The sequence below is a fragment of the Megalops cyprinoides genome, chromosome 3 (genome assembly GCF_013368585.1).
Source record: "Megalops cyprinoides isolate fMegCyp1 chromosome 3, fMegCyp1.pri, whole genome shotgun sequence".
NCBI classification, from domain to species: Eukaryota; Metazoa; Chordata; class Actinopteri; order Elopiformes; family Megalopidae; genus Megalops; species Megalops cyprinoides.
In genome coordinates this window covers 6,847,673-6,866,523 of record NC_050585.1, presented here as the reverse complement: position 1 = coordinate 6,866,523, position 18,851 = coordinate 6,847,673, and the positions used below count along the sequence as shown (strand labels likewise).

Genomic DNA, 18,851 nt, shown 5'->3' with positions numbered 1-18,851 from the left:
CATGGGAGGGTCAGGTGACTCCTCTCAGCCCACTTGTGACACCTGGAGCGTGTCACCTCTCATTGGTGATGATAACAGACGTGCCAATGTAGTGGGGGATTTCTCTATGAGTCTCTGGTGACGAACTGGAGGCAGGGCTTTGGCTTTTGTAGATGTAGGGGTTCACCTCTTCCCCCCTGTAGCCGTAATTGTCCGTTAAATGGCCCGCCAGTGCATATGGCGGTGCCTGGAAGGAGCCGTGCTTGGCAAGGACGTGGTGGAAGTTGAGAGACACGTAAGGGGCCTGTCCCATGAACATCCTCTGCTCCTCCTCGCCCCCCTGCTCCGTCAACCTGGGGGCCCCGCGCTCCCCGTTGTTATCCATCTGCTCCAGGGCGGCGTGTTCGGCCAGGTGTGCGTACTGAGACTCCACCATGCAGAGCCTCCGCCTCTGCTCCAGCACCACCTGCATGGGCAAGTGCTGGCTGAGGCTGTGGAGGGGCCTGGGGTGCTCGCAGCTGGCCTTGCTCAGCGGGGGGCTGGCCAGGGGTCCGGGGAGGGGCTTCTCCACGCAGCCCAGGGAGTCTTTGGGGTCTCGGATGAACTGCATCTTGCTGTCTTCTTTCATGACCTGTTGAGGAGTGTGCAGCCTGGCCTCTGTCTTGGTCTGGCCAACCGTGTTATGTTCGTAAGGTTCTTCCTTGAACCTGCTGTTAGGTCTGGAGGTTGAGCAGATGGAAAAGCCCTCATGCGCCGATTCGCTGGCGTATCTTCTGCTGGCTGTAGGCCCTGCGGTTGGAGATGAAATGGTACGTTAAAGCAAGTAGAGCTCAACTGGTGACATCAGGGGAAAAAATGCACTGAGTGATGCAGCAGATTCGGCCCCGGGTTCTCTCACAAACATCCCTGTCTAGGACTGTGGAGACAATGTGCCATCCATAAATATATTTGGGCATACCTGCTTCTTTGCCAAAGAGTGATAGCTTTTCAGAAATAAAATGCTATTGAATTTTCCCTTTCCACCCCTATAAAAAAAACGAACAGATAGCACTTCCACTAATCCTCCTCTCTAAATCCCAAGTGACCATCATGGTAGAATAAGATAAGATCCACTTCGCAAAATTGTAAGAAGGTTTAGCTGCACAGCTAACTGTTGTTTTTACGCCAGTGCTGCTCTGCATAGGAATGCATGGTACATTCGACTCATTCAAGGTCTTAAAGAGAATGAGTGCATAATAATTGAGAGAAAAGCAGAGAGATGGCAGCAAATCAGTCCATTTCAGGAAACTTAATTAACCGCCATTAAGGAAATGGTGTTTTTTTTTCTTCAATCATTAGATTTGCCTCATCTCAGACTTGGCAGGGTCAGTAAGGGGATATTGTATCCTGCCAGGCAGACAGTGGAAGAGCATTTAAGTTGTGACTTTTTTAAGGCTTTAGTGCGTGTTTCATATTATCCCGGACGAGTCCCCTGGGCTGAAGCCGGGGGGTGCTGTGCTGCGGTACCTGGATATGTGGCGGCGCAGGGGAGTGGGGAGGTGCTGAGGCCATGGCCGTGCAGGGGCCTGGAGGGGCGGGCGGAGCAGGGGTTGGCACCGCTCCAGCGGCCCTCGCCCCGGGCCTGCAGGGAGCTCAAGAGCTGGCGCGCAGCCTGGCAGGGTGAGCCCTGGGGCGGCCGCAGCTTCCTCCCGACCAGCGTGGGGGAGTCCGCGGGGAAGTGTCCGTAAGGGAAGGGGAAGGCCAGCCCGTAGGGCGCCCCGCACAGCACCTCGCCGCCATCCGGCATGGCCCCTGCCTCCTGGCAGGGGGTCAGGCTGTACGGTGGGCTCTCCTTCCAGCTCAAAGCCTGAGATGAGCACTCCATTTTGTCTGGATGAAAGGAACTGTTCGCCTTGGAGACAAAGAGTCGAGGAGTGAAAACCAAATATTTCCCGCGGCTACGAAATTAACAGAAATAGTGCTTGAATTGTCCCATTTATTGAGGTAATTTCTTGAAGTGCAGTGAATGAGAAACTAGGGCATCACAGTATCTGTACAATATATTATTTCATTATTGTTACATAATTATTGCCTAATTGTTATTTTTTTATATAAATGCTTTATTTGCTTTTTTGAATGTGTTACTTTGTCAGACCAATAAAGCTAACTTGAATTTGGTGTAGCAGTTCAGAATCATTCCATTTTATTTTACAATATGCAAACTATATTTTTTGCATCTTGCACTGGTGTTACCATACGAAAAGACACTGCCTTATGAATAGGTGAGTCCCAAAGCTGTTCGTTTTTAACTGCTTTCATGAAGACATCATTGCCCCTTCACGATGGGGTGTTAGCGGAACTGCTAACATCCATTTGTATTCAGTTTGTATTGTTTTGGTGTTTACGGCAGAACAGAAACTGAACCTTACCTGGGGGTAGGGAGCAGATTTGAGTTTGGTTTTGATCTTGACTGCTTTGGCTTTGAGTTGCTTGCGGGAGTCCTGAGAGGAAGTGAGTGTGGTCTTGAAGGCGAGGCCTGGCTTGGCAGCTCTGGTCTGGTCTTGGGAGAGCTGCAGGTCTTTGTACTCAATCTCCCTGCGGGAACACAGAGCAGCCTGTTTTAGCATCACACCCAACAGCGGGACCTCTGACAGCACTGGAGCTGCCAGTGGCGGGCAGCACACAGCACAGCTTGTTTCAGCGTTACACACCATAGAAAGCATGTGAAATCTAGAGTGGCTGGAAGCGAAGAGAGCTTGTTTCAGCATTACACACCATAGTCAGCTATGAGATCTAGAGGACCTGGATGAAAACAGCCCTTGTTTCAACATTACACACCACAGAAAGCAGGTGGAATATAGAATGGCTGCCACACGCAGCACGGATTGTTCAACACTGGACACCATAGAAATCATGGGACACCCCAGAGGCTAACAGAGCTTGTGACAGCATTACACACCACAGAAAGCATAAAAAACTCAGCGCTACAAGTAGCAGTGAAGACACAGTTTGGCTTTCAGCATTACACACCAAGAAATTAATGTAAGTGCTGGGTCTCACAGCAGAAGTCCACAGCATAGCTACCAAGCTGTGGAAAGGAAAGGGTGTGTTAGGTGTATTTATAGCCAATCACTTCAGAGGAATCAGAGGGGGGCACTCACGTTAGGACATAGTTGACGCTGACAATGCAGTGCGGTCGTGAGGAGCGGCTGTTGTGCACGATGGTGGCGTAGCTCTGCACCCACACCCAGCCCCCATGCTTGGACAGCAGACGGTAGTACTTGGTGGTGACCTGGCCTTTCACGAGTACTGCAAGACAAGCCGGGAAAGAACCTCTTCACACTAGTCTCCTATGGCATGTTTCCATCAACACAACACACCACAACAGGGTGTCAATGGAGAGCTCAGAGAGGGAATATGAATGCGTTAAGGCTTGTATATGTGGCTTGTGTCTTGTAATTTAAAACAAAAAACGTGTCAGAAACACTTTGTCATAAATCAGCAAAACACAACATCACCATCGCTTAATTCAATAAAGGTTTTTTTTTTTTTTTTACCAAAGTAGCATTTCATTTGTAATTCAAATAACCAAGCTTATTGAGAGGCATAATGTCTACTGGCGCTGCTGTGAATGTAACTGTGTGAATGAATAAAACAATAAAAACGAGTGCTTTGTATTGTCTGATTAGTATGGAAACCTTGGCTTTCCTCTTAGGCACGACCCCAGCCCCGACCCGCAGCATCCCAGACACGGAGGGGGTCTTTCGTAGATCCTGATTAGCATAAATCCTGGAATGTGATTGCAAATCGCAATTTACAGAGCTGCCCCACTCTTTCTGCGGACTTGGTTGGGAGTCAACCCACATGTTATTTGTGGTTGCTAACTGAAAACCCCAGCTGCCTTAAACAATAAAGCATACATTGATGTTTATGTTCCCACAATGCATTAGAAACGTTCTAGTGGGAAACACCAGGTTTAGTTTTCTCTGTCGGTATAAATGATGGTCATAGTCCTCAGGTGGTCATGGTGACTGCAGCGGACTCACGCAGGTGATGGGCATATCTCAGGTGGAACACGTCACAGCCGTGGACATGGTGATACAGGGTTTTCTCTATCAGATCCTGGGGCTCGTAGCCTGTCAGCTCAGCCACCCTGTGACACACAAGGGTAAGTGTGAGGCGTTAAGGTGTGGTTTGTGAAGGTAAACACTTGAACCAAGGAAGAGAACATTACCATCTCAACTGGTTCCAAAATTATTTACAGAATGAAAAGGTATGCTCATCAAATGTAAATGTTTTTCTATTATCCATTGATGTGAAAATACATTAAACAGATTGACAAACAATTGGAAATAGTTTATTTATTTAATATTATTCTCTCAGTAGCTTATTATTTAAAACTAATTTGATCATGCTTTTGTATAGTACTTTCACATATACTGTAGTGCTTCCTGTGCCTCTTGCAATAAATGGTATGTGTTCATAACAGCTGCACTCAAGAATGCTATATAGCTGTAACCAACATGGTTTCCTTTTAGGTACTTTTTTTTTAGCCAATACCTACTCATAATCGACATCGGTGGGAGGTATTTCCTGTAAAATGGCAAGCTGACTCTACTGGAACCACAAGAAGGAAGATAACAAGCTGTGCTCCACACAGGAAGAAGTGCAATCAGGGGTGCCCTTACCGTGAGTCCAGGAAGATAAGCTTGAGGTCCAGGCTGGCACGGAACATGAACATGTTGCTATGCAACTTTATCTCGGTGATGCCGCTGGGGGGCAGTGAGTGGCCCACTGCCACCAGCCCCACGATCTGGTAGCAGGAGTCATACAGCGCCATGTCCATCACGTACTGTCGGATCTTCAGATACCCACTGCAGTGGATCACCTGGGGGCCAGGGGTGGAGGGCATGGGGATTAAACCACATACACATCATTGCCTCTTCAGATTAAATTCTCTGTTGTATGTGCATTCCACAGTCCTGTCCATTAAAGCCTAGACGGTGTCATTCATAGACAACATGCTCTAGAACTCACTCAAAGCAGTTTCAATCATAGAGTTAGAAGATGATTCTACTGTGGACAGTGTGGACCCCCCAGTTCTAGTCTACCATTTCTGTATCTATGGAGTAGACAACCTCATGCTTTGTATCAGTAATAACCCAAAGCACAATGCTCTATTCATCAGTTATCTCTCTGTAAAAAGCAAGTGAATTCATATCGATCAGACGCTAGTTGAGACATTAGGACATTTTGCACAGAGCGGTGGGGCACGCACTGGCTTCATTCGGTGACCCAGCATTTTCATCACCTGCTGCCTGAAGCAGGTAGAGGCCGCTTCCCCCCCCCACCCGCCGCTGCCGAGATCAGCACGCGCTTCGGCGCTAATGGGAACCTGCTCTGCTCTATTTATCTTTCTCACTTCCTGTTTACCCGCGCAGCGCACCCCAGCTCTCAGCAGCACTCCCCAGTCTGGGATGATTTATTCTGTACTTAACATAAACGGCTTGTTTATTGCCTGAGTAAATTTAAAAAGTAAATCGTCGAAGCAATCATTGGCTGATTTATGGAGAGCGCTGATTGAGAGAAATTTTGCGGAACGCTGAGGAATACAGCTGTTCTACAGGAAAAAAAAAATTACCAGGGAGAAGTACTGTGATGGATGTATTTCAGGGGAAACCCATCCATTCTAAGAGACTTCTGCATGAAGGCATGCAGGTAGGGCTCTCAGAAAGAACTAAGCTGCTGCAGAGACTCACAGCGCTTACTCACTGAAAGACGAGACATTTTTCCTTGAGCCCAATGCTTCCACGGTCTGACAACCAACCATACTTTGTCCTCCCATTCTTTTAAGAACTTGGAATGCGTTTGTTGGCATTCCATTAATCTTGCCATCAAATGCATGTAATTTGCAGCATATAGTACCATATAGCATGAAAGTATCTGATTTAGTTTTCCATAAGTAAAATAGGTATAAAAAATAAATGTCAAGCACCAAAGAACTCTGAATGTGAGTTTAGTTCTGGTAGTCAGGGATCTAAGGCGCTCACCACAAGATAGATATGGTACATATGGCAGATCCGTCTCCCACCTTATAGCCTCCACATGTCAGACCGGCGTTCCGCTTGGCCAGCACACACTTCATCCTCAGAAAGAAGGAGCGCTCCATCTCATACTCTGCAAGGCAAGCACACGCAAGTCGTGAGAAAGGCAATACCACCACCCCCCCTCCAATCCCCCAACAATATAAGCATCAGTGCAGCTTAAGCTACACGGTCCTCCCGGTGATAAAATGAAACAGCGTATGTTAACGCAGTCTCCTCCAGCTCGCCCATGCTTCAGCGGCAGCTGTGGGCTTGGGCCCTCTGCATGGTCAAAGCCAGGTAATCCTGTAGGGCCGACTCTTATTAAATTTCACCAGTGAATGGCACTCTGTAGCCTGTGAGTGCCATTGACAGGTAATGTCCTTTCAAAAACAATAATGACAGTGTGCCTTCAGATATGAGGAAAACTTCTTTTTTTTGCTCAACCTCTGCATTATTGTGCAGTACACATTGAATTGTACACTGAATTATAGTGCAGACCAATAACATCTTTTATGGTTCTCTGCATTTTTTTATTCTTATACAAAGAGAACCCGCAGATGTTCTATTCTAACATGGATGTTAGCAGTAATGCAGGTTGCGGGTTTGAATCTACAATGACACTGCTACTGTAGCTCTGTGCAAGGCATTGAAGCCAAATTGCTTCGGTAAGCATCTAGCAATATAAATTAATAATATGTAAAAAGATACCCCATGTATCTCTGGGCAAGATTTCTACAAGGCACATTAATAATGTAGAATAAAATGTATTAAAGATCTTAATGTAAAATTCTACAAATGTCATAAAAGCAGAATTGCATTAAGGACAAATGATTACTGAGAAATGGCGTGATGCAGTTGAACGCAGACATGAATACCGGAAAAATCTGTTAATACCACTGTACAGCAAACGGTGAACAGCACTAGAATACATAGTTCTGCTAAATCAGCACGCAGTCACTGAGCTCTGATGGGTCATCCCAATGAAGCCTGCTTGATTTCTGGTTGTACCTTGCAGGAAGTGAGGGTGGAGGGGCTGATGGGCAGTCAGTACTGCCGTCATCTCGTCATGATCCGATGGATGGATGTACTCGAAGATGCTGTTCCCGGTCAGCTCCACCTGAGATAAGCGCAGACACAAGCAGTGATGTGTGGACTTCACATTTCACTTCCAGCTGAAACAGCCACCTGATTCAGTGGCATGCGTGTCTTTTTTGTCATGCTCCCAAACAGGCATAGAACTTTCCGCAGGGATGAGGGAGTTTGAGCCAACTGAAAAGATTTACATTCATTCTCATCATTTGCTGATAGCTATTTAATCCCCTTACTACACCTCCTCAGTGATGAAGTGTCTGGGAGGGAGGACAGTCCTTTTATGATTGGCGTTTTGTGATAAGTATTGTGTCATTTTTTGGGATGACATCACCTCAGACAAAGCCCTATTGTGTAGGGTGCTGTGGGGGGGCAAACCTCCCACTGCTTCTGAAATCGATCTCTGCGCCCCATTCAGCTGAGCGCCCAAGTTAACAGCAGATCTAAACAGGCTGGCGACAGGGAACAGAGGGGTTAATTTATGAAAAAAGGGGAATTTGCATGTGAAAACAAAACAACGTCCCTTGTTACACTTTGATCTATTTTTCCTTCCAAATTTGTGGGTCGGATCAGACACCAAAGCGGGTCGCTGCTCAGCACTTCAAGTACAAATTGGTTTCTTCACAGCATCAGTCCAATGGATTAATCCCAGCTTTGTAGTTAAAGAGCATTGTGGCTTTGGGGTATGTAAAGTGCCACACAAACGGTGACGAGTGAAGGAATGGGAGAACAACATGTGCAAGACCTGCCTGAGGGATGCAGTCACAGAGGAGTGGTTACATGACAGACTGCTGCTGACAGAAAACATACACTTACTTTCACCCACAAGGTGACTCTGCCCTGTAAAAACCTCCCTGTGAATGTTGCTATGGTGACAAGCAATCCTCCTAAAAGCTGGACATTGGTACGTACATTTTTCCCCACAGGAATAAATTCAACGGTGTAATGCATGCCGTTTGGTCACCCAGACTTTACTCCAACTCCGGTTCCCAGGTTTAACAGCGTAATAATGAGCTGGGCGCACCGTACGCGAGCATTCGAGCGCGCACGCAGGAGACTGCATTTGAATGCTCAGCCATGCAGGTGTTCCTGCCACATGCGTGACAGCAGAACCATTTGCATACGGTTACATGTGTACTGAATACCGTCTGAATGGCGGCGCTTGTTTTGACAGCATGGCCCCGGTGTGAAAAGAACAAGCTTGCCCCTGCTCACCGTCTGACACCCTTAAGCTTCCTATTGAAAGCTGTCTGCGCGCAGCACCTGTCAGGTCAAGTCTTCTGCAGTTTGCTCAGGTGAAGCATTAAGGGCTCTGAGTTTCGACTCACCAAGGCCAACGCTCTCCTTTCCCCTGCAAACATATGCTCTTTATGTTGGCATACTTGACTCCCTTCCATTCTTTGAACTGTAAGAGCAAAAGACTCACAGTAGTCCTGTCTCTATTCAAGCTCATGCCGTTTGAGTGATGAATTCAAGAAAGTATTATGACATTCATTTTTTCCAGTTTCTCCCAAGGCTTTCTTAATTAAATTCAGCAATTCCAGAATGTAAAACATATGTAAAATGTAAAAATTAACATTTATTTATTACAAAGTAAAAATCAAGAGCAAAGCGTTTGGTAATATGATCATGAATGCTCCAAAGAACATAAACAAGCCATTTGGGGGAATATCCTTCCTCTTCTTCTGCTCACGAACCACGTGTCTCGATTTCTCTGCTGTTCTTACTTTTTGATAATGACATGTGCAAACCCATGCAGAGGAAACTGTGCTTGATGATACAGTCAGCGCTCATGATTCTTCGAATACAACGCCTGCCTTAATAGGTAGGAGACAGGAGCCGGCTGATAATGGTAATGATTCATGCTGGCCATTCAGCAGATGTGCTCTGACCTGTTCAATCCCCTCAGCATGTTTGGAAGAGCACCATTGAAACCACCGTGCAGTCACCACCCCAGAACCATGCTGTGCAAAGGCACCTAGCCTCATTTCCAGTGAAACATTTACTTTTTGTCTTTTGTGTTGCTTGTTACATTTTAGTTTTTTGCAATTCAACATTAGGAAAATATTTTGCACATACTAAAAAAAAAAATGTTAAGTAGCCTTCCATTCATTATAGCAATTATATTGTTATAAATTCATTATAACAGTTTAACAACAAGCCCAGGTGCTCATTTTAGCACAACAAATCACCCCCTGCAATTTTACTTTTGAATCGATGCTCTGAATGAATGTGATAAAAAGGAAATATTTGACAGCCCCTCCAGCATCCCTCTCTGAATGCAAAACAATGCACTTCAATAAAATTCAATACATCTCATCTGTGTTTGTAGACGAACTGCTGTCTCACAAAGAGTGCTACTTTTAGGAAGACACAGTAAAGCTCTCTCATTCTGCTCTGGAGGGCAGCTGCCACCCTCCGAGACGCTCGTGCACGCCTCCATTATAACCGAAGGTAACACAGAAACCACCGGGAGGGCTCTTTGCGTGCTTTTCACATCCGCCGAGAACAGGGAAAATCAGTGGATCTGATTCCTGTGGCTCAACTAAATCCTCTGTTTGTGCAGAGCCCTGCCTGTAACAGGTGGAGTCTCGAGCCCTTTTCATGAGCGAGACAGTTCTCTCTCAGCCTGCCCCAGTCCCTCTGCACTGCCGGAATGAGTCCTTCCACCTGTAACGCCAGTGTGCACCCTGTGCATACTGCAGCTGTTTGGACTGCACCTTTTTTTGCCTGCGAGCTGCAAGGACATCAATCATTGGCTGATCTGTAATGTTTCCAAGCCTTGCACGAGCCTTTCACAAGCGCCGTTCACACCAGAGCTTTGTGGGGTTTGCAGACTGTCACAAACGGTATATGGCAAGTCACAGCAGGGACACGAAGCCAGCCAGCACCAGTTAGTGTCTTCTGCTAATTCCTGTCCATCAAACCTGGGCAACCTTTGCGCTGCATTGAGTTGTCTAATTCAGTAATTAAAATCCCTGTAGCTGGGAGCAGGTGTTCTACAATCAGCTTTGATTTGAGTAAGAATGCCATACACTACAGACAACATGTGCAAAGACCCCCCCCCCCCCCCCCCCCCAGCATCCTGGGGATCTGTCTTTTCAAGCTCTATTTGCAGCACAACTGCATATCTATTGCTTAGTATTACCTCTTTCGTTTTATTTGGATTTGATATTATACGATGTAAGTTGCTTTGGATAAGGACTTTCTTAAAGAACTTGATAGTATTATATTTATTATTATTATTATTATAACTGTTTGGTGTTACTATGATTATACAATACATAATGATGATCAAATTTGAAATGGGAGAGACAGTCCAGAGGAAATGTAATTGAGAGGGAAATGTAACTGAAAATTTCAACACACCCACCTGTGATAAACCCAGATGGACAGAGGCAGTCTCTGAGATGTACATGATTTTACCATCTGAGGCAACCACAAACACAAAGCCATCCAGAGTCTGGAAAAAAAATAAAACAGAACATTATTATTGAAGGATTCCAATGAAGCACACCAGCTCTACGCACACACCGGATGGAACAAACGCAGTAAATTTACGTAGGCTCAGAGAAGTATGTGTTGCTCTAATTCTACCTAATGATGCTTTACATTTCTACTATTTCATACCACTGTCAAAAGGAACAGCATTCATCCCTGTTACATAATGCTTTACCATCTGCTACTTGTCACAGCTTATTTTTAAAATGTCCTTTAACCTCAAGTATGTGTGAATGCTTCCTAGATTTTTATTCTCTTGCCACAGCTTAATTAATAATTTGTCCATGAAAACTCAGACACGTATATGACATGAGTAAAACACATTTACACATTATAGCAGATCTTTGTAATAATATTCAACAAATCTGTATTCGAAAAGGTTGTATGTCCGCTGTTGTGTGTAGCATTGATCTAGAGGATGGAGACAGCATGGTCACCTGGAGCAGGTGGGATCCCAGTTCTTTGGCCATGTTGTCCAATGGGCTGATTCGAGAGGGCTGCCCCCACGCCTCTCCGAGACCTGTAGGGGGCACAGAGGGCAGGGCCTTTACCGCTTGCCCCAAACTCTTGGAAAGCGGTATGAAAAGCTCACTTTTCACCATTGCTGTGATTTAGCCGAACTGCTACTTCTGTACTGATAGATTCACTCAGATTTGGAAATATCCAGCCGTTTAATGGGATAAACTGTGACCTATATAAGTTGTTCTGGATAAGAGCGTCTGCTAAATAACGATAATGTAATAACATAATCTGTTACTAGCAGCCCAGCATTCTCTCTTAACATATCCATGAACACTGACCGTTATGACCAACCGCCCTCACAGGACCTGGTTGTGTGACTGCATTCCCCTTACAACGTACTTTCTAATGGACTGCCATTTGTGGAGAGGAACGAGGAAAGCGTACAGAACATTTGGAAATAATTGCCAAATCACAATACATTTGCATTGCAGATGTTGAACTACCCCCGCCCCCCTTTAGAAAAAAAATGGGAGAAAAATACAAATTCTAACTGTTCCCATTCATGACGGACTCTCCACCCAGCCCTTCCCCTGCCACTGGCTCTGAGCTGCGCCGAATACACCTCGTTCATTGATGAGATTTCACAGCTCGCAACAAATCATCTCGGCATCTCTGGCACTGCCACGACTCATCTGGAAAGACACACAGAGCGCTGTTGACACAATGCCTCCAGCTCCATTTTAACGGATGGCTCGGGGCCAGCCTCAACAGTTGAAGTGAGCGCTTAATGGCACCCGTGTTGTTTCAGAGAGGCAGCCGATCGGGCTTCTGGGGCTGGCTTCATTGGCTGACATGGGGAGCCACACAAGTGCATTCACCCAGAGCCACACAGAGTGTCCTTCATTTCTCTCTGTCACTATGCCGTACACTGCCAGAGCACACAATCACCTTTACGGCACAAAAAATATTTGCATATGTATTGTACGTCCACATGTATATAGGATGTCTGTGTACATGTGTGTGTTTATGTATGTGTGCATTTATCTATGCTGTAACTGCTATGGCTTATGGCTTACGCAAGAAACTAAACAGCTCTAGTATCAAGTAGCAACGAATGCTGCAGTGAGGCTGGGAATTACTGCACAGAACCTGACAACTATGAAAGACAGCACTGGAGAGAAATGACATTACTATATCTTACACCATGGACTGTGGAGGTCTTGATGGGATGAATTTGGGTGGAGAATTCCTGGAATTCAAATGCAGTCACATGTAGACTTCTGCTGATATTTACACAAAAAGGTTTAGTAGTAATTCAGGAGACCTGAAAGAGTTATTTCTAGTCACCAAAAATATTTGCGCTCAGAAACTATTTCAAGAAGTAGTTCTACAACTGCAGTTGGCACTTTGATTAAGTACATTTTCAAACTATATCGCTTCCATTTTAGTGACTGCTGAACTCATGAGGTTGTACAGCCAATGTCTAAGAATGAGAGCTTAGCTAATTTGAATATTTAAACCTAACCACAAACTGCATTGTTGTTAAACTGGGCCTTGGTCTAACAGAAATATAGGATTACGTGGATGTCTGAACAAATATTTGCATTTCTGCATTATTCAACACACACCTGAAAAATCGGTTTGCTTCCCCTATCCCTGCATGCAAGAAGATGATTCTCCAATCAGTCACCTTAAACCGAGCAGACATTCCTGAATACTGGCACTCTCCAGTATCCGACTTGAGCCAAACACTCGGCTCTTCAGTGCTCTAGTACATTCCCTTTGTTGCTATGAACACCAGGGAAGTATGTGCACAAGATCCCGCTCTCAAAGGACTGGTTTATCACTTACGCTTTCATTCAGAGTACTATTTTAACACAAATGGCACTAGACCAGGGATGGTCATCTCCAGTCTTTGGGTACTTCATTCCTGATGGCTTGATACAAAAATGTTCTAAGATCAAAAAATGTAATCTTATTTATTACGAAACAATGGAGTTGCATCACATTGGAAATAAGTATAAAAGCACAAAAGACATCTCACAAATCTCACATCTCACAAAGCAGTAGTGAGAACACACGTTTTTATGTATTATTATTTCTTGTTTGGCAAAAGCTGCTTCCTAGGGAAATTTGAACAGCCTTAGTAGATAAAAATGCCAAGCGTAGTTCAAAAACTGTGCAGACAGAGTAGAACTAGAAACATGATTATTATTCACAGTTGTTAACAATTTAACTATAATATGTAGTACTTTCAAATTAAGCATTCATCTTTGACTTCATTTTAAAGACTTTCATTATTTTACTGAAGCAGTACGCTAATATCAAGCATGTTTGGGGACAAAATGACAAGGCTACTATAAATGTAACATTTGTACCACAAAGAACATTTAAGTAGCACTTTCTTCTCATTGCTAAATGTTGATGCTTTTGATTGATCTAAATCAGTATTCATTCAAACTATCCTAATTCCAGTAAGATTTCAAGTTCTAAAGGTGACTACTTTGACTCCATTGCATTTCAATAATAAACCAAAGCCAATGACACTTTTTTCTCACTGTACAACTTTTCCTTTCAGCTGAACCTGAAATAAACAAAATATGTGTTGTAGCTGTAAGCTTGATTTTTTTTTTTTTTTACTTTGAATCACCCCCTTGGTAACACAAAATAAAATTATGAAGGTTTTTTTTTTTTACTTTTGATCATCCCTATTTCTGAAGTCTACATTTCCTTAAGTTATATTTAGCAATGTATAGGTTGTTGTAACGGGTTCATTCATTCATCTTGTATCGGATAAATTACCAGATCAATAAGATATTTAATTTAGAAGTTTAGCGATTTCAACCATGTGCCAGAATTACATACCAAGACTGTATGCTCTTTTCAAGGCCTCAAATTTGGTTTCTATTAAGTCGTGATGATCAGACCTGCATTATTCTCTGAGGGTGGACTTATAATACTCATAGCAAAGGGGTGATTTAGTAGCTCATTAAATTTTTCTCATCTGAAAATACTGCCATTAAAATGTTTGACATCGAACAGTAGTGGCCTGTTCTATTATCGTTTTATTGTTTAGTCTATTTTATAGGCTATAGTCCATAATACGGTCATAAGTAACACAATGAAAGAATAAAAGGGTAAGATTTTTTAAAATCTATTTGAGAATAAATTTGATGTAATTTTGTCAATTGACAATTACGACAGTTTGTTTCCCGGTGATCAAACGTTTTATGGATCACATTTCTAGGTGATGTTATAAATGGTTCCGGTCAGAGTAAGAGAACTAAGAAACAACTTATCTACGTTAGGAAACCAAGGGAATTAAGAGAACCAATCTACAATAGTCAAGACAAATCTGCTAACTACTTGGTTTTTGGGCTTGTTTATGAAGAATACAGGGAATACTACGGCCTCAAAATAATTCTGCGTTCCCGCTGGAAGCATTTATTCTTGTCAAATAAAATGCATGTCTAGAATCATACACGTCATAGGCCTACATGTATATACAGTACATCAAATAGATTTTAAAAACTCCTTCTCCAACTCCAGCTTCACAATTCCCGCAGATTCATCACCAAATGAATACAATCGTAAACCTTTTGGCAATATCCAGTTTGCGTTGGCTATCAATGCACGTTAATGCCTTTAGTTTTGTGGTCCAATAACAGCACCATGTCATACTAAAACGAAAAAGAGTGAGCATTGTGAGCATCCAACAGCATTGTGAACTGAAAATGAGTATTGCCTTACCGGCATGGGCCTACATACAAAATAAAGTACTGAGTACTGAGCTTCAAAAGCGTCGACAATTTGTCTGAGAACAATGAATTCACCAACCCACAGGTAAGTGATTTACCACCTTTGCCCTTTATAGAAAAGGTCTCAAGGCGTCCATTTCCATATTTTCTTCCAGATCTCTTATGACATATTGACGAAGTGTATAATTTTCTTTCCCTGAGCTGTTTTAAGAATGACAACGGAAACTGATAAATATGTACATATTGTACCCATGAATGGGAAATAAAAACACACGCGATGTAATAACTAAACTAAATGTAACTAAACAAATAAATAGAAAGATAATCTGTCAAAATATTTGTTTCCATGTTTCCATGTGATATTTCCATACATCGATTTGTTTTGGAATAGATTTTCATTGGTCCAAATGGCCCTCCTCATATGATGTTATGTCTCAACCTGTTTATGTGACAAGTTTCAGCCGCCCGTCTAATCAAAAATGACAAATCTTCAACCAGTAGTAACTTTTGTACTTTTTAGAGTTCGCACTCCATAAAGAATCTCTTTTTGAAATGCAGTAAGTTTGTAGTTTGTGATAAGAGGGATTGATCAAGGTTGGTTTAGTCAGGGCTCGTTAGCGTATCTTAAATCAAGACACAATTGTAACTGCCATCATTACACTCCATGTGGACAATGAGGCATTAATCGAAAAATCATGTAAAATCGTGACGTTGTGAAAAGGGGCTAATCAATTGTAATTCCCGCAAGTCGTCTCCAGTCAAAAATGGATGGCTACCATCAGATGGTAGGCCATTTCCAATATATGATTTAAAGGCAGCGGAATGGACCTCACGATAAGTGTCTGGGACAGTTGTTTTAAACAACTTTCACCTGCAGTATAGCTGGCGACAGCAGCGTAACGTTTTTTTACTCAGCAGTAGGTGTAGGCCTATTTAGAAAATGTCTTATATGTACAACACATTGTTGCCATACGTTGTATTGTCTTGCCACGACTTGCTTTGTGGGGAAAAAATGCATCTAGGATCGATTATTATTATTATTATTATTATTATTACTACATAGGACATTGGCATTAAAATAGAATGGACTTGTTATACTCTAAGCATCTTTCGTGCCTGACTTCCGACAACTTTCAGCTAAATAGACTAAATCCAACTTTTTTCCCCTAAGGCTACTATGCATATTTAACATTTTGACTGTCTAAAAACACAAGCCGTATAAAATCACTTCGTGTTCCAGTGAACAAGGACATTTCACGTTTAGTCCTTGCAATGTTCAGGACGAGAATATGAGAAGTACACACAATGCATAATTTTGTTTATTAGCATCTGACAGCTAGAAATGAATGTAGCCTAAAGCAGCGCTGACGCATTGGCACATGCTCAAAGCGTTCTTCCACTTAAAAAATAGAGGCTCTGATGACCCCTGTTTCACAATGATTGCATTATATTTTGGCACATAGGACTTAGGTATGAGTGACCTCAGCTCCCACAAAGTGTCACTTCAGATTAGCCTAATCGTGATTTAATTACAAAATCACACTGATTGCAGAAAAATGTGGGGGATGACAATGGAAATTAATTACGTAATACTTTGGATATTTTACTTCTGAATACGCATTTGACATGTGGAGCATCATTAAACATTTGCAGGTATGGAGGTCGCGTTGCCTCTCAAATGGAAATGAAGACTATGTAAAGAAATAAACGATAACACGTTTCAGAGAATTACTGAAATATCCAAAATAACCCATAAGTGGTCACAATAATTTTGAGTATTGGTATTGTCAATGTAGGCCTGCTATTTGTAGATACATTTTCTCATCTGACACTTAATTTTAACATTCAGCTGGCCATTGGTTCACAGTAATTGCATCATTGCTACTCACCATCAATTCTTGTATACATTTACCCATTTCATGTAAGGCAAATATAAAATGTGATTTTATAAGATCTGATATATTGGTTTACCAGTGCGACATACATGTAAACAATATGTTAAACTAAAACAAACAAATGGGTGGTTATGTGATCATCTTCCATTTTATATCACACACGTTTTAGTTATATATATATATATATATATATATATATATATATATATATATTTACTTACTCCAGAATGAAAAAATGGCTATTATTAGCTATAGCTTTATTCACATTTTACCCACCCACACACACACACACACACACGAGATTAAGATGAGTTTGCTCATTTTAATTAAACTTGTGGTGACATCAATGCTTTTTTTCAGTACCAGTTCTCCAAAGTTGAATTCAGATTACGAAATGCCATCATTAACAATTTAAATAAACATGTTCACGAAAGAAAAAGTAACACTGTCTTAAACGAGTTTAGCGTTTTGTGCTTTGATTGTGAAACGTATCCTAACGTCACAAAGGAGTTTTTGAGGACATCAAACTCCACGAAGAAATTAATAAGGAAAACAGGAACCATTGCTGTTTTTCAATATTTTGTCTGTATTCTTAAACTAAAGCAATTAAAATGTTTCGAATCAGAAACTATGATGTTTTAATCACAGGGGAATGGACATATCTCATTTGAAAAACACCTTTAACAGCGTTTTTGACGGGTCCTATACGTTTTAACACCAACACAGAAAAAACAAGATTCAGGTTTGTATGACATTACGAATGATGACAGATCAGTTATAACGGGAAGGGAGCTATTTTCTTGGATCCGGCATAATGAAGTGGTCGTTATTCTTGAGGTAATTGGATCATTTATACTAATTTATAATCCAAAACTACTATTTTGGGAATTGGAAGAAATAATACAGGATTGGTGTTTGTACGCGGTGTCTGTAATAAACATCATAATAAATAGCACACACATTAAAACATGCATGTAATAATTCTCCACTTCCTCTAGTAAGTTTGTGATTGTCCAGACATCTGTCTTTAGGATTCACTAAAAAGGACGGCTTCTGTTTACAATGACAAAGGCAAACATTTTGAATACACTTCGACGGACATTTACACTTTCCAAAAACTACACGTGTTCGGTATTATTTACACAAAATAGCCTATAATAGTAAAATGTCTGTCTGTCTAAAATACTTTGTAAAAACGTGAATAGGATTAATTGAAAACAATCAATTGACAGACTGGCTGTTAAATCAACAAAAACATATCAATAAATTACACAATATTTGTGTGTCGATTAATGGATTGCATTAAGGCTATTTACAGTGGCATTTCAATTCATTTAGTACAACTGTAGAAAATGTTTTTCAATTAACCACTTTAAAAAAAAGAACGAGTTCATATTTGTAAGTACAGTTCAAATAATATTTCAAGTAATACTAACAAGTGCCCATTGACTCTGTAATGATTATGAATAATATTCATAATACTTTCACCTCACGTTATTGTAAAACTCACCCTCGGGAAACACGGCCCTCATCTTCAGGTAACTGGTGGTTAGGCGGATGATGGAAGCTTTATCCAGTTGCGAGGTGATTGCCGAGGGCAATGGCAATAATTTCGCCAGTTCATAAAATTCTCCATTTTCCTTTTCCCGTCTCGTCTTCGCCGCATTCTTGGACTTTTCCTTCATCTCTGACTGATGCGAAATAATACCACTTGCATAACAAAGCGCCCTCCTCTTCGGATCCAAAAAGGTTTAAACTTGTACCACTTTATCTCTGAATCAGAATATGGTCATATTCGTTAGAGCAATATATGTTTGATATAATGTGCGTCTGTTATAAAAATGTGAAAACATTAAATACACGTAGTTCTCACACTTAGAATTACTGATCCTCATATCTTTGTCGCAGGGAAAATGTGTGGAATTGTTAGACAACATGGTAAAACCATTATTTAAAACAGATTAACTGGTCTTTAGTTCAGAAAAAAATCCCTGTTTGTCATTGGCTGCAAATTATTTTTGACAGACATAACGATACAGTCCACAAAAGTTAACTTTTTCTGTTACGATGCTTTATTCAACCATTTGAAAAAGAGAGGCGGA

At 42.0% G+C, this 18,851-nt stretch overlaps 1 protein-coding gene across 1 annotated transcript; it reads right to left on the bottom strand.

Annotated features, from left to right (window-relative positions):
- sim2 (SIM bHLH transcription factor 2) lies at window positions 1-18,434 on the bottom strand. Its single transcript, XM_036523237.1, has 11 exons — window positions 18,260-18,434; window positions 11,072-11,154; window positions 10,507-10,596; window positions 7,053-7,161; window positions 6,050-6,135; window positions 4,647-4,846; window positions 4,005-4,111; window positions 3,120-3,267; window positions 2,388-2,553; window positions 1,486-1,870; window positions 1-783 (listed from the first exon to the last, which is right to left on the bottom strand). Exons 1-11 carry the CDS (start codon window positions 18,432-18,434, stop codon window positions 53-55), a joined length of 2,280 nt encoding a protein of 759 aa, XP_036379130.1. The 3' UTR covers window positions 1-52.
- Window positions 18,435-18,851: the final 417 nt, after the last annotated feature.

What these genes read in the sequence shown, in the direction of transcription:
- sim2 (XM_036523237.1), bottom strand. Translation starts at nt 18,434, where the DNA reads ATGAAGGAAAAGTCCAAGAATGCGGCGAAGACGAGACGGGAAAAGGAA. An exon ending in GAGGGCCGTGTTTCCCGAGG is followed by an intron (nt 11,155 to 18,259) that starts GTGAGTTTTACA and finishes TGCCCCCTACAG; the next exon opens with GTCTCGGAGAGGCGTGGGGG. An exon ending in TCCATCTGGGTTTATCACAG is followed by an intron (nt 7,162 to 10,506) that starts GTGGGTGTGTTG and finishes CGCTTATCTCAG; the next exon opens with GTGGAGCTGACCGGGAACAG.